This window comes from Lagopus leucura, unplaced genomic scaffold (assembly GCF_019238085.1).
Source record: "Lagopus leucura isolate 7727_CA_CO unplaced genomic scaffold, USGS_WTPT01 231-1_obj-0_obj, whole genome shotgun sequence".
Taxonomy (NCBI): domain Eukaryota; kingdom Metazoa; phylum Chordata; class Aves; order Galliformes; family Phasianidae; genus Lagopus; species Lagopus leucura.
This window is the reverse complement of record NW_024964897.1, coordinates 1-13320: the sequence shown is the minus strand read 5'-3', so window position 1 is coordinate 13320 and position 13320 is coordinate 1. Positions and strand designations below refer to the sequence as shown.

Sequence of the window (13320 nt, the reverse complement as noted above, 5' to 3'; positions counted from 1 at the left end):
CCCCCCCCTTTCCCCCCCCCATAGGGACTCCCCGGCCCCCCTGGCAGAGATGGCATCCCTGGACAGCCTGGCCTCCCAGGACCCCCAGGCCCTCCAGGACCTCCAGGCCTCGGCGGAGTGAGTATGGGGGGGTCCTCATCAGCACAACCCATGGCTGGGGTTTCCCTCTGTCCCGTCCCCCCCCCTTCCTGCTCAGCCCTTTTTCTCCCTTTGCCCCACAGAACTTCGCTCCTCAAATGTCTTACGGATATGATGAGAAATCGGGTGGCATGGCGGTGCCCGGCCCCATGGTGAGTGGGGGGCTGGGGGTGCAGGTGGGGTGTGGGGGGAGGGAGTTGGGGGCTGCAGGGCCGTCAGTGATGGGGACAGGGGTGGGGTGTCAATGGGGACAGGGATGGGGTGGCAGTGGGGACGGTGTTGGGGTGTCAATAAGGATGGGGTGGCAATGGGAAAAGGTGGAGTGGCAAGGGGAAAGGGATGGGGTGTTAATGGGGTCAGGGATGGGGGTGACAAGGGGAGCGGGGACGGGATGTCAATGGGGATGGAAATGGGGTGGCAATGGGGACAGTGATGAGGTGGTGCTGGGAACAGGGATGGGGTGGCCATGGGGTCAGGTGGAATGGAAAGGGGAAGAGGGATGGGGGGTGGCAATGGGGACAACAGGGGGTGGTGATGGGGATGTCAGTAGGGTAGCAGTGAGAGAGGGACTGGGTGGCAGTGGGGACAGCAAGGGGTGGTGATAGGGAAAGGGACTGGGTAACAACATGGGCATCAGTAAGGTGGGAATGGGGGCAGGGATAGGATGGCAATGGGGACAAGAAGGGGTGACGATGGGGTCAGCAAGGGGATGGTGACTGGGAAAGGGGTTGGGTAGCAATGGAGAGGTGAATAGGGTAGGATTGCAGACAGGGATGGAGTGGCAATGGGGACAAGAAGGGGTGGTGATGGGGACAGAGATGAGGATGGGTGCCGGTGGGACAAGGATGGAGTGGAGATGGGGGTGGGTAATGGGTAGCAATAAGGACACCAGAGGGGTAGCAATGGGACAGGGATGGGGTGGCAATGGAAAGAGGGATTGGGCTGGTATGGGGACATCAGAAAGGCAGCAGTGGGGGGTGACAATAAGGCAGCAGTAAAACGGAGACTGAAATAGGTGCAGGGGACAGAGATGTGAGGGGGGCAAGAGGGACATCAGCAGGGCGGAAAGGAGCCAAGGTGCTGGGGATGGGTGTAGGATGGCGCTGGGACAGAAATGGGGTGGCAGTGGAGACATCAGTGGGGTAGGAATGGGGTGGGGATGGGGTGCTGATGCAGCAATGGGACAAGGATGGGGAGGGGGGTGGCACGCGCTCAGCTCTGTCTCCTTGTTCCCCCCCCAGGGCCCTGCTGGACCCCGTGGTCTCCCTGGCCCTCCTGGTGCTCCTGTGAGTATCTCCTCCTCCTCCTCCTCCTCCTCCTCCTCCTCCTCAGCTCATTTTTGGGGCCAAGCCCCCCAGGGACCCTTTGGTGTGGGTGCCCTTGGTGGCAGGGGTGGGCACAGGTTGGATGAGGGCAGGATGCAGCATCCCCCCCCTCCCATGCATAAGGAAGCCCACAGTGATGGGGATCCACATGGGGTGGGGGTGGGGGGGTCTGAACTCATCATCGGGGTCTTCAGACCCAGCTTTCCCTTTTTCTGACCCATTTTCCCCCCTTTTTCTTCCCCCCACTGAACCACAGGGCCCTCAAGGTTTCCAAGGTCCCCCTGGTGAACCCGGCGAGCCCGGTGCCTCCGTAAGTGCAGGAACTGCAGCTGTGCCCCCCAACCCCCAGCACTGCTGGGAAGGGGCAGCAATGGGGAGCCTTGCACCCCACAGCCCCCCCCCCCACACCCCTTTCTTATCTCCTAGGGACCCATGGGCCCCCGCGGCCCCGCTGGCCCCCCTGGCAAGAACGGCGATGATGTAAGTGGCAGTGGGTCGGACCCCCCCTCCCTTTCTGGTGGCACTGACCCCCCCTCTCCCCCCCCGAGGGCTCGGTGCTGTGGGGCTGTGCCACCAACCGTGTCCTTGTCTATAGGGTGAAGCTGGCAAACCCGGCCGTCCTGGCGAGCGTGGACCCCCTGGCCCCCAGGTGAGGCTCCCCCCATGGTTGGGGGGCCCACGGCGTGCACAGCACACAAGGGATGGGGGCACGGGGACCAGTGGCTCTGTGTCACCCCACGGCCTTTCCTTGTAGGGCGCACGCGGTCTCCCTGGAACTGCTGGTCTGCCGGGCATGAAGGGACACAGAGTGAGTTCTGCATCCCCCCCATGAGATGTGGGGCGAACTGAGAGCACCCCCAAGCCGGGGAAACCCCCGTGGAACCCCAACACCCAGCCAATGAGTTGGGGGGGGTGGGGGGTTGGAGGCACTGACGCTGACCCCCCTCCTCTGCCCCCCAGGGCTTCAGTGGTTTGGATGGTGCCAAGGGTGAGCCCGGCCCCGCTGGTCCCAAGGTGAGCAGAGCTGCTGGAGCAGCTCACCCAGCCACCCACCCCCACTGCGGGGTCCGGCTGCTGCCACTTTGGGGCAGAAAACCCCAATTTTTTTATTTGCATATTATTGTTATGATTATTTGTTGTCCTAGGGTGAGCCTGGCAGCCCTGGAGAGAACGGCGCTCCTGGGCAGATGGTGAGTGCTGGGTGGGTGCTGGGTGGGTGCTGGGAGACACAGTGAAGGGGGGGGGACACGGTGCCCCCTGAGGGGCTGCATCCCCAGGGGAGGTGTGGGGAGGGGGGCTTAGCAACGAGAGCACCATTGGGGGCAGGGGGCACAGAGATGCTAAAGGGAAAGCAGCCCACCCTGACCCTTCCGTCCTCCGCAGGGTCCTCGCGGTCTTCCCGGCGAGAGAGGCCGCCCCGGTCCATCCGGTCCCGCTGTGAGTATTGGGGAACCCGGGGCTCGGACCCCCCCGGCACCCCATCGCGCCCCCCATCGCAGCAGCTCACGGCCGCCTCTCTCCCTCAGGGCGCTCGCGGTAACGACGGTGCTCCCGGTGCTGCCGGTCCTCCTGTGAGTGCCCCCAACCCTCCGAGCTCCCCACGGCCCGGCCTGGTGGGGGGGTCTCCTGCCAAGGGTCCCCGTCCCAGAGCCGCGCTTCCCGGTAAGCCCGATGCGCCGCGCTGTTCTCGTCCGACGCATCCGTCCTCTCCCCCCACTTAGGGCCCAACCGGTCCCGCGGGTCCCCCCGGCTTCCCCGGCGCTGCTGGCGCTAAGGTAAGACCTCCGCCCCTCGGCCGCGGCCCCACAGCCCGGCTGGGGGTTTTGGGGGAGGTGGGATGGGGGATTTCCTCCCCCGTGCTCCGCAGCGCCCGTCGGTGGCAACAGGGCCGGCACCGCCAACGGCTGCGCTGCGCGGAAAGGAGGAGCGGTGCGGCTGCGGGCGGCCCGGCCCTGACTCTTCCTCCCTCCTCTTCCTCCCCAGGGCGAAACAGGTCCCCAAGGTGCTCGCGGTAGCGAAGGTCCCCAAGGCGCCCGTGGCGAACCCGGTCCTCCCGGCCCAGCTGGCGCTGCCGGTCCCGCCGTGAGTGCCCCCCGACGGCGTCCCGCCCTTCAGCCTCACGTCCCTCGGGCTCCCACGTAACCCTTCCTCTTCCTCCTCTTTCTCTCCACCAGGGTAACCCCGGTGCCGACGGTCAACCCGGTGCCAAAGGCGCTACGGTGAGTTGTTGGTGCCGCGTCGCGCTGCCGCACGCGGTTCCCGGTTCGGGGGTCCCTCGCCCTCACCGCCCCTCTGCCTGTCCCTCAGGGCGCTCCTGGCATCGCCGGTGCCCCCGGCTTCCCCGGTGCTCGCGGTCCCTCCGGACCCCAAGGTCCCAGCGGTGCCCCCGGACCCAAAGGGAACAGCGTGAGTACCCCCGCATCCCCCCTCCATCCCTCCTCCCGCCCTGTGGTGGGCTCTCAGCCCTTCGTTCCAGCGCTGGGATGGAGATGGGGCACCGAGGCGATGGCGTTGCGATGGCTCCATCCTTTGGTCCATCGGTGCACCGCCCCACCGGGCGCATCTCCGCACCCCCACGGCACTACGAGCTGCCAGCACCGGGGCTGGGGGGGCTCAGCACCCCCTCCCCGCTCCCACCAACACGGTTCTGAGCATCTCCCCTCCTCTTTCCCAGGGCGAACCCGGCGCTCCAGGCAACAAAGGTGACACCGGAGCCAAAGGCGAACCCGTAAGTGTCCCCAGGAGCCACCGACGCTCAGCGCAGCCCCGGCTCAGCGTCTCCTCGCGGCCGCTCACCCCGCTCTCCCCCCGCAGGGTCCCGCTGGTGTTCAAGGCCCCCCCGGCCCCGCCGGTGAGGAAGGCAAGAGAGGAGCTCGTGGAGAGCCCGGCCCTGCTGGGCTGCCCGGTCCTGCAGGAGAACGGGTGAGTCCGCCTTGTCCTCCCCCCGGCTTCAGCCCGATGGAAACGCCGATGTCCCCGCGGCATCCCACGCACCTCGAGGTTTCCTTGGAGCATCTCGGCTGCTCGGCCCCACGGCTGTGCCCCATAGGGTCCCCCCACCCCGCTCTGACCGTTCTCCCATCCCTCGCAGGGCGCTCCCGGTAGCCGCGGTTTCCCCGGTGCTGACGGCATCGCCGGTCCCAAGGTGGGTTTTTCTTTCCTTCCTGCGTGAGCGCAGCTCTGCGCCCCCTCCCCATCCCGGATCTCGATAACCTCCGTTCCCTCTCAGGGTCCCCCCGGAGAGCGCGGTTCCCCCGGTGCCGTCGGCCCCAAAGGATCCCCCGGTGAAGCCGGACGCCCCGGAGAACCCGGTCTCCCCGGTGCCAAGGTGAGCGCGGCGAGGGCACCGTGCGGCGGGCAGAGCCAACCGCCGGCCCTGCCCACGTCCACCCCCAAAGCCCCCCCCCCGAGCCCCGTGCCCTAACCCGGCCCTAACGCTCCTCCCAGGGTCTGACTGGAAGCCCCGGCAGCCCCGGTCCCGACGGCAAAACCGGACCCCCGGTAAGTAACCCCTATAGACCCCCCCCTCCTTGCCCCATAACCGTGCAGTTCACTGACGGGTTCTTTGCTCTCCCCACCTCAGGGTCCCGCTGGTCAAGATGGCCGCCCCGGCCCCCCCGGCCCCCCCGGAGCCAGAGGTCAAGCTGGTGTGATGGGTTTCCCCGGTCCCAAAGGTGCTGCGGTGAGTGCGCATGGATGGGGTGCTCAAAGGGGGAGGGGGGGGGTTTGGTCTGCCCACAGGTTCGGGGTGCACGAGGTGCATGAGGATTTCATGTCAGATCTGTGGCACAGGTCTCACAGAGCCCCACAGTTTGGGGGGGGGGGGGCTCAGGGGGGGTCCATCCCACGGTGCTGTGATTTTGACGCCCATCTCACCCCACTCCTCTTGCTTTTAGGGTGAGCCTGGCAAACCCGGTGAGAGAGGAGCTCCCGGCCCCCCTGGTGCTGTTGTGAGTATTCCTGGGGGCAGATCTATGGGGCCAGAAAACCCCAAATGGGGTTTGGGAACAGCAGCTCTGGTGGCCGTCGGTCCAGGCTGGAAGCTGCCAGCAGCTCAGGATCCAGGGCAGCAGGGAGGAGACGTGGCAGGAATCTCCTTCCAGGGATGCCACAGTTCTGTCCTGCCCCACACCTCGCTCATAGCACAGCCCCATAGGCTCATAGCACAGCCCCATAGGCTCCCACTACAGCCCCATAGGCTCCCACTACAGCTCTATAGGCTCACAGCACGTGGCCCCATAGGCTTACAGTGCACAGCCCCATAGGCTCACAGTGCACAGCCCCACAGGCTCCCACTACAGCCCCATAGGCTCCCACTACAGCCCTATAGGCTCGCAGCACGTGGCCCTATAGGCTCACAGTGCACAGCCCCACAGGCTCATAGCACAGCCCCATAGGCTCCCACTACAGCTCTATAGGCTTGCAGCACGTGGCCCCATAGGCTTACTGCACAGCTCCATAGGCTCACAGTGCACGGCCCCATAGGCTCCCACTACAGCCCCATAGGCTCCCACTACAGTCCTATAGGCTCGCAGCACGTGGCCCTATAGGCTCACAGTGCACAGCCCTATGGAATTCCAGTGCAGGGCCCCATGGGCTCATGGCACAGCCCCATAGGCTCACGCTGTAGCCCTGTAGGTTCACAGCGTGCGGCCCCCATCAGCTCGCAGCACAGCCCCACAAGTTCACAAAAGTGCTTGGCCCTACAGACTCGCAGCACAGCCCCATAAACTTACAGCACGTTGCCCCATAGGCTCACAGTGCGCAGCCCCATTGGCTCACAGCCCAGCCCCACAGACTCACAGCACACAGCCCCATAATCTCACAGTCTTGCACAGCCCCATAGATTTACAGCACAACCCCACGGGCTCACAGTGCAGCCCCATAACCTCACAGTACAGCACAGCCCCATAGATTTACAGTGCACGGCCCCATGGGCTCACAGCATGGCTCCATAAACTGACAGTGTATGAATCTATGGGGCTCACAGCCCCATAGGCTCACAGTGCACAGCCCCATAGACTCACAGCCCCATAGGCTCACAGCTCAGCCCCATAGACTCAGCCCTGTAGGTTCACAGCTCAACCCCATAAGTTCTGAGCTCTCTGTCCCATAGGCTCACAGCTCAGCCCCATAGACTCACAGCCCCATAGGCTCACAGTGCACAGCCCTATAGACTCACAGCCCCATAGGCTCACAGCTCAGCCCCATAGACTCACAGCCCCATAAGTTCACAGCTCAGCCCCATAAGTTCTGAGCTCTCTGTCCCATAGACTTACAGCTCAACCCCATAGGCTCACAGCTCTCTGCCCCATAGACTCACAGCTCAGCCCTATAGATTCACAGCTCTCTGCCCCATGCGCTCCCAGCACCCATGGGTGCACGCAGTGCTCTGAGCCCCTCCTCCCCCCTCAGGGTGCTGCTGGTAAGGATGGTGAAGCCGGTGCCCAGGGTCCCCCCGGCCCCACTGTGAGTATCTGTGTCCCCCCCTCACCGTGCACTACTGATGCAGTGGGTGCTCCGCCGCCCCCCCCCCCCCCCCTCACTCTTCTCCCCCCTCCTGCAGGGTCCCGCTGGAGAGAGAGGTGAACAAGGTCCCGCCGGAGCCCCCGGCTTCCAGGTGAGGGGACGACACCTCGTGGTGACAGCGGTGCCACCCCCCCTTTGCACCCCACATTCTCACCCCCCATCTCTCCTCTTTTTCCCCTGCAGGGTCTGCCCGGCCCTGCTGGCCCCCCAGGAGAGGCTGGCAAACCTGGTGAGCAGGTGAGTGCCCCATCACCATCCCTACGGACATCAGCCCGAGACGGTGCCTCAATGCGCCACCCCATAACCTCCACCCCATAACCTCCACCCCATAACCTCCACCCCATAACCTCCATCCCATCCATAGGGTGTCCCCGGAGATGCTGGTGCCCCCGGTCCCGCCGGTGCCAGGGTGAGTTGAAGCCCCACAGCCCCCCTTCTTCCCCCCCCTTGCTCCAAACGGCCGCGCTCAGCTCCTCTCCTCCTCCTGCAGGGTGAGAGAGGTTTCCCCGGTGAGCGCGGTGTCCAGGGCCCCCCCGGCCCCCAGGGTCCTCGTGGTGCTAACGGTGCTCCCGGAAACGATGGTGCTAAGGTGGGTATGGGGGGGGTTCTGCTTTTTGGGGGGGTGGAGGGAGGTGGGGATGGCTCCGGAACGCGGCTCTCTCTTGCAGAGACGGCGCTGATTTCTCACTAACCTCCATCGCTGTGTTTCTTCCCCAGGGTGACGCCGGTGCTCCCGGTGCCCCCGGAAACCAAGGCCCCCCCGGGTTGCAGGGGATGCCCGGAGAACGCGGTGCTGCCGGCCTGCCAGGCGCCAAGGGTGACAGAGTGCGTGCCCCCCCCCCCCCCCGGCTCCCAATGCCCCCCATTCACCCTCTGCCTGCAGCCCCCTCCCCTCCCACAGCCGCTCACCACCTGGAGGGGCATCCCAGCATGGCACTTCCCTGAGCCGAGGGGATGGGGGGGGGGGGTTGTGGTCCTTATGGGGCACAGAGCAGTGGGACGCTCCGGGCCGTACCCCACAGGTGACCCTCTGTGCCTTCTCCCCCCACGCAGGGTGACCCCGGTCCCAAAGGTGCTGACGGCGCTCCTGGCAAAGATGGTCTCCGCGGTCTGACCGGCCCCATCGGCCCCCCCGGCCCCGCTGGTGCTCCCGGTGACAAGGTGGGGACGTCTTTCATCTGCATGCTATGGGGAGGTGTCCCCGCGTCCCACACCAACCCCATACCGCTGCTCTGACCTCACGGCCTTCTCTCCTCTTCCTCCCCTCCGTCAGGGTGAAGCTGGCCCCCCCGGCCCTGCTGGGCCCACTGGTGCCCGTGGTGCTCCTGTAAGTGTCTGCAACACCGCATGGCTCAGCCGTGCTGCCATCCTTGGCCACCCCATTCGTGATGTGACGGCCATTATCCCTCTTTTCCCCCCCCCTTTAGGGTGCCCGTGGTGCGCCCGGCCCCCCCGGGCCTGGCGGAAGTGCTGGCCCCCCTGTAAGTATATGGATCTTGGGGGGGGGGGGGTTGCACGGCTCCCCAGGTTGGGGGGAGGTGGGTGTGTGCACCCATGGGTGGCTCAGCCCCTCCTGCATCTCGCCCCCAAACTATGGGAGCTGTGTGGGCCGGTAACATCATGCGTGGGGATGGGGGCCGGTCCCATGAGGGGGTGGGAGGTGCAGTGGGTGAAGACGGCTCGTTTCTCCCACCTCCCCCCCAAATTCAAAGCTGTACCCCCCCGTGGGGTGAGCGCCTCCCTCCTGGCCGCTGGTCCTGGTGGTGCCCCCGTGTTCCGTGCAGCCCCCCCTGACCGCAGCGTTTCTCCCTTGCAGGGTGCTACTGGTTTCCCTGGTGCTGCTGGAAGAGTCGGTCCCCCCGGCCCCTCCGTAAGTGCTGCGCCCCACAGCAGCGGCGGGACGGGGGGGTGGGGGGGCCACTGGCACCGTGCTGTTGTGTGGATGCCGGGCAGAGCTCCAGGCAGCTCCACGTGGCCACCGTGACCCATTTGGCACCGGACGCCGCTGGCACCGCGCAGCCACCCTGCGGGGGGGTCTGACTGCATCACTCCCCCCCCTTACCCAGGGTAACATCGGCCTTCCCGGCCCCCCCGGCCCCAGCGGTAAGGAAGGTGGCAAAGGACCCCGTGGTGAGACCGGCCCCGCTGGCCGCCCCGGTGAACCTGGCCCTGCTGGCCCCCCCGGACCCCCTGGCGAGAAAGGCTCCCCCGGCGCTGACGGTCCCATTGTAAGTCACCCCACAGCGTGACCCCTCCACGGACACCAGGCCGTGTCACCCCGTGGTTCTGCCCTCCATCCGGAGGTGCCCACATTGAGGTGCTGCTCGTCCCTCCCAGGGCGCTCCCGGCACCCCCGGACCCCAAGGTATCGCCGGTCAGCGCGGTGTCGTCGGTCTCCCAGGACAGCGAGGTGAAAGAGGCTTCCCCGGCCTGCCCGGCCCCTCTGTGAGTACCCCCGTGGGACCCCCCAGCTCACCGTGTGGCTGATGGGTGCTCCTGGTGTCCGACGCCTCTGCGCTCTCTTCTTCATAGGGTGAACCCGGCAAGCAGGGTCCCTCAGGTTCCCCTGGTGAACGCGGTCCTCCCGGCCCCATGGGCCCCCCTGGCCTTGCTGGTCCCCCTGGTGAAGCTGGCCGTGAGGTAGGGTGAAGGCTGGAGGTGCTCGTGGCACCCGTGGGTGCTGGGCTCAGCGATGGGTCCCCCCTTCGTTAGCATCCTCATCCTAACGAGGGGCTTCGGGGGGTCTTGCTGTCCCATAGGGTGCTCCCGGTGCTGAAGGTGCCCCCGGTCGTGACGGTGCTGCTGGTCCCAAGGTGAGTGCCCAGGGGTGGGGTGCTGGGTTGGGGTGGTGAGGCTGTGCTGATCCACGCTTATGTCTGCTCTGCCTCCTCCTCTTCCTCTTCCTCCTCTCAGGGTGACCGTGGTGAGACCGGCCCTGCCGGCCCCCCTGGTGCTCCCGGTGCCCCCGGTGCCCCCGGCCCCGTCGGTCCTGCTGGCAAAAATGGAGATCGCGGTGAGACCGTAAGTGCTGCTCTGCTCATGGAGAGCCCCATCCGCTCCCTCCCAGCCCCAGTTCTCCATCTGAGCACTGAGGTTTGGGTCAGAACTGTCCCTGCGCTCGGATCCCGGCACAGGAGGGGGCTGCCCACCGGGGGGAGGCGACCCTTCGTCCCACTTGGGGTGTTGCTGTGGGACGATGCTCTGACCATCCCCTTCCCTCCTGTCCCAGGGCCCCGCTGGTCCCGCCGGCCCCCCTGGTCCCGCTGGTGCTCGTGGTCCTGCTGTAAGTTGGTGCCCCCCTCCTCTGTCCTTCGTCCTTCCTCGTCTCCATGGACGTGGGGACGGCGTGCTGTTCAGGTTGTGCTCAGCTCATCTCCTCCCATAGGGTCCCCAAGGTCCTCGTGGTGACAAAGGCGAAACCGGTGAACAGGGTGACAGAGGCATGAAGGGCCACAGAGGCTTCTCCGGTCTCCAGGGCCCACCTGGTCCTCCTGTAAGTGCCACCAGGTGTGGGGATGGCAGCAGCGGGTGCTGCCCCACGTCCTGAGATGCTCACAGGACTTTCTCTCTGCCCCGCTTTGCACAGGGCGCTCCTGGTGAACAAGGTCCTTCTGGTGCTTCTGGTCCCGCCGGTCCACGTGTAAGTCCCCAACGCACAGACATCCATCCAGGGCTGAGCATCGTGGGGCCGCACAGGGGACGCGTCCCCCCACGGCGCTGGGGTCCCATCTGTGCTCATCACCTCTCCCCTCCCATAGGGTCCTCCTGGCTCCGCCGGTGCCGCCGGCAAAGACGGTCTCAATGGTCTGCCCGGCCCCATTGGCCCCCCCGGCCCCCGCGGTCGCACCGGTGAAGTCGGCCCTGTTGTACGTATCCACCCCACCGCCGCTGCCCACCCGGATCTGCTGCCTTCGCTCCACTCTCACCGCCCTCCTCCTCCTCCTCCTGCAGGGTCCCCCCGGCCCTCCTGGCCCCCCAGGTCCTCCCGGCCCCCCCAGCGGCGGCTTCGACTTCAGCTTCCTGCCTCAGCCACCCCAAGAGAAGGCGCACGACGGCGGCCGCTACTACCGAGCCGACGATGCCAACGTGATGCGCGACCGTGACCTGGAGGTGGACACCACCCTGAAGAGCCTCAGCCAACAGATCGAGAACATCCGCAGCCCCGAAGGCACCCGCAAGAACCCTGCACGCACCTGCCGGGACCTGAAGATGTGCCACGGCGACTGGAAGAGCGGTCAGTGCCCCCCAGCAGCGCCTCCAGGGTCCTCCTCAGCTCCGTCCCTCCTGGATGCTCCCACCTCCATCCCTCCTATCTGCCCTTCACCTCCGTCCCTCCGTCTTCATCACCCACGGATCTTTGCCTCCGTCTTTCCCACCCACCCCTCACCTCCTGGATGCTCTCACCCACCCCCTCCGTCTCTCACGGCTCTTCCTCACCTTCATCCTTCCATCCTCCCCCTCTCACGGCTGTTCCTTATTTATCCCTCTGTATTCCATCTCCCACGGCCGTTTCTCACCTCCTTTCTCCATCTCTCATGGGTTTTCCTCCCATTTTGCACCTCTCACAGCTTCTCACTTCTTATTTCTCCATCCTCTGTTCCTCGTGGTTGCCTCGCTTCCGTCCTCATCTCCATGGACTATTCCTCTCCCCATCCCCGTGCCCAGTGGCTGCTCCTCACCTCCATCCCCATCCTCTGTTCCTCCCCTTTACCTCCATCCCCATCTCTTATTTCTCTTCTGACCTCTACCCCCGCTTTCCATCACTTCTCCTCACCTCTGTCCCCATCTCCTCTTCCTCCCCTTTACCTCCATCCCCAGTTCCTCCTCCCCTCCCACCCCTTTTGGCCAATCCTCACCTCCATCCTCATCTCCCGTGGCCCCCCCTCACCATCCCCATCCCTTATTCCTCCTCCTCACCTCTGACTCCAACTCTCATGGCCACTCCTCACCTCAACCCCCTCCCCTCCTGGTCATTCCTCACGCCCCTCCCCATATCCTGCCTCCACTCCTCACCTCCCCCCATCCCTCCTCACCCCGCAGCCCCTCTCTGCCCCCTGACCCCATCTGTTGCCCCGCAGGCGAGTACTGGATCGACCCCAACCAGGGCTGCAACCTGGACGCCATCAAGGTCTACTGCAACATGGAGACAGGCGAGACGTGCGTCTACCCCACGCAAGCCACCATTGCCCAGAAGAACTGGTACCTCAGCAAGAACCCCAAGGAGAAGAAGCACATCTGGTTCGGCGAGACGATGAGCGACGGCTTCCAGGTGGGCCGATGGGCTCCAGGGGGTGATGCAGGGGGGGAGATGTGGGGCAGAGTGATGCAGCGCCATCTGGTCCCTAACGCCTCTTTGCCCGCAGTTTGAGTACGGCGGTGAGGGCTCCAACCCGGCTGACGTTGCCATCCAACTGACCTTCCTGCGCCTGATGTCCACCGAGGCCACCCAAAACGTCACCTACCACTGCAAGAACAGCGTCGCCTACATGGACCAGGAAACCGGCAACCTGAAGAAGGCTCTGCTGCTCCAGGGAGCCAACGAGATCGAGATCAGGGCCGAAGGAAACAGCCGCTTCACCTATGGGGTCACCGAGGATGGCTGCACGGTGAGCGGCTGTGGGGACGGGGGACGCGGGGATGGGGGGCTTGGAGATGGGGGACATGGGGATGTGGGGATGGGAGATGTTTGGGAGGGGGAAGTGGGGATGGGGGACATGGGAGAGAGGGACAAAGGGACATGGGGACATGGGGATGGGGGGCATGGGAATGAGGGACAGAGGGACATGGGGACATGGGGATGGGGGGCATAGGAATGGAGGACATAGGGACATGGGGACTAAGAGATGAAGGACACATGGTTGGGGGACATGGGGATGGGGCACTTGGAGACCGGGGACATGGGGATATGGGGATGGGAGACACATGGATGGGGGACATGGGTATGGGGACATAGGGATGGAGACCTAGGGACACGGGGACGTGGGGACATGGAGATATGGGGTCGGGTGGGGGACATGGGGATGATGGAGGATATGGGGAATTGGGGATGGGAGACACAAGGATGGGGGACACGGGGACACAGGAACGAGAGGCATTGGGGCGGAGGGCATCTGGATGGGGGACAGGGGATGGCGGATGGGGGCGCGGGGGATCTGGGGACGCAGGGACACAGGAATGAGGGGCATTGGGATGGGGAGCATCTGAGATATGGGGAGATGGGATGTGGGTTAGGGAACGTAGGGAGGAGCATAGAGACAAGGGGGTGGGAGACACGCGGATGGGGGAAATGGGGACGTGAGGACAAGGGACAAAGGGGACACGGGGGGGG

At 65.4% G+C, this 13320-nt stretch overlaps 1 protein-coding gene across 1 annotated transcript; it reads left to right on the top strand.

Moving 5' to 3' along the window:
• Positions 1–31: 31 nt before the first annotated feature.
• On the top strand, positions 32–12661 carry LOC122191902 (collagen alpha-1(I) chain-like; the record flags this gene model as incomplete). The annotated part of the gene is made up of 38 exons (XM_042892308.1): positions 32–117; positions 222–290; positions 1380–1424; positions 1720–1773; positions 1890–1943; positions 2059–2112; positions 2218–2271; positions 2424–2477; positions 2609–2653; positions 2847–2900; positions 2990–3034; positions 3185–3238; positions 3447–3545; positions 3638–3682; positions 3771–3869; positions 4138–4191; positions 4278–4385; positions 4555–4608; positions 4693–4791; positions 4911–4964; positions 5047–5145; positions 5360–5413; positions 6879–6932; positions 7030–7083; positions 7176–7229; positions 7357–7401; positions 7483–7581; positions 7710–7817; positions 8046–8153; positions 8266–8319; positions 9906–10013; positions 10222–10275; positions 10378–10485; positions 10579–10632; positions 10751–10858; positions 10944–11226; positions 12071–12261; positions 12356–12661. Coding segments are annotated over exons 2-38 (3120 nt in total), but the record flags the coding sequence as incomplete, so codon positions are not given.
• Positions 12662–13320: the final 659 nt, after the last annotated feature.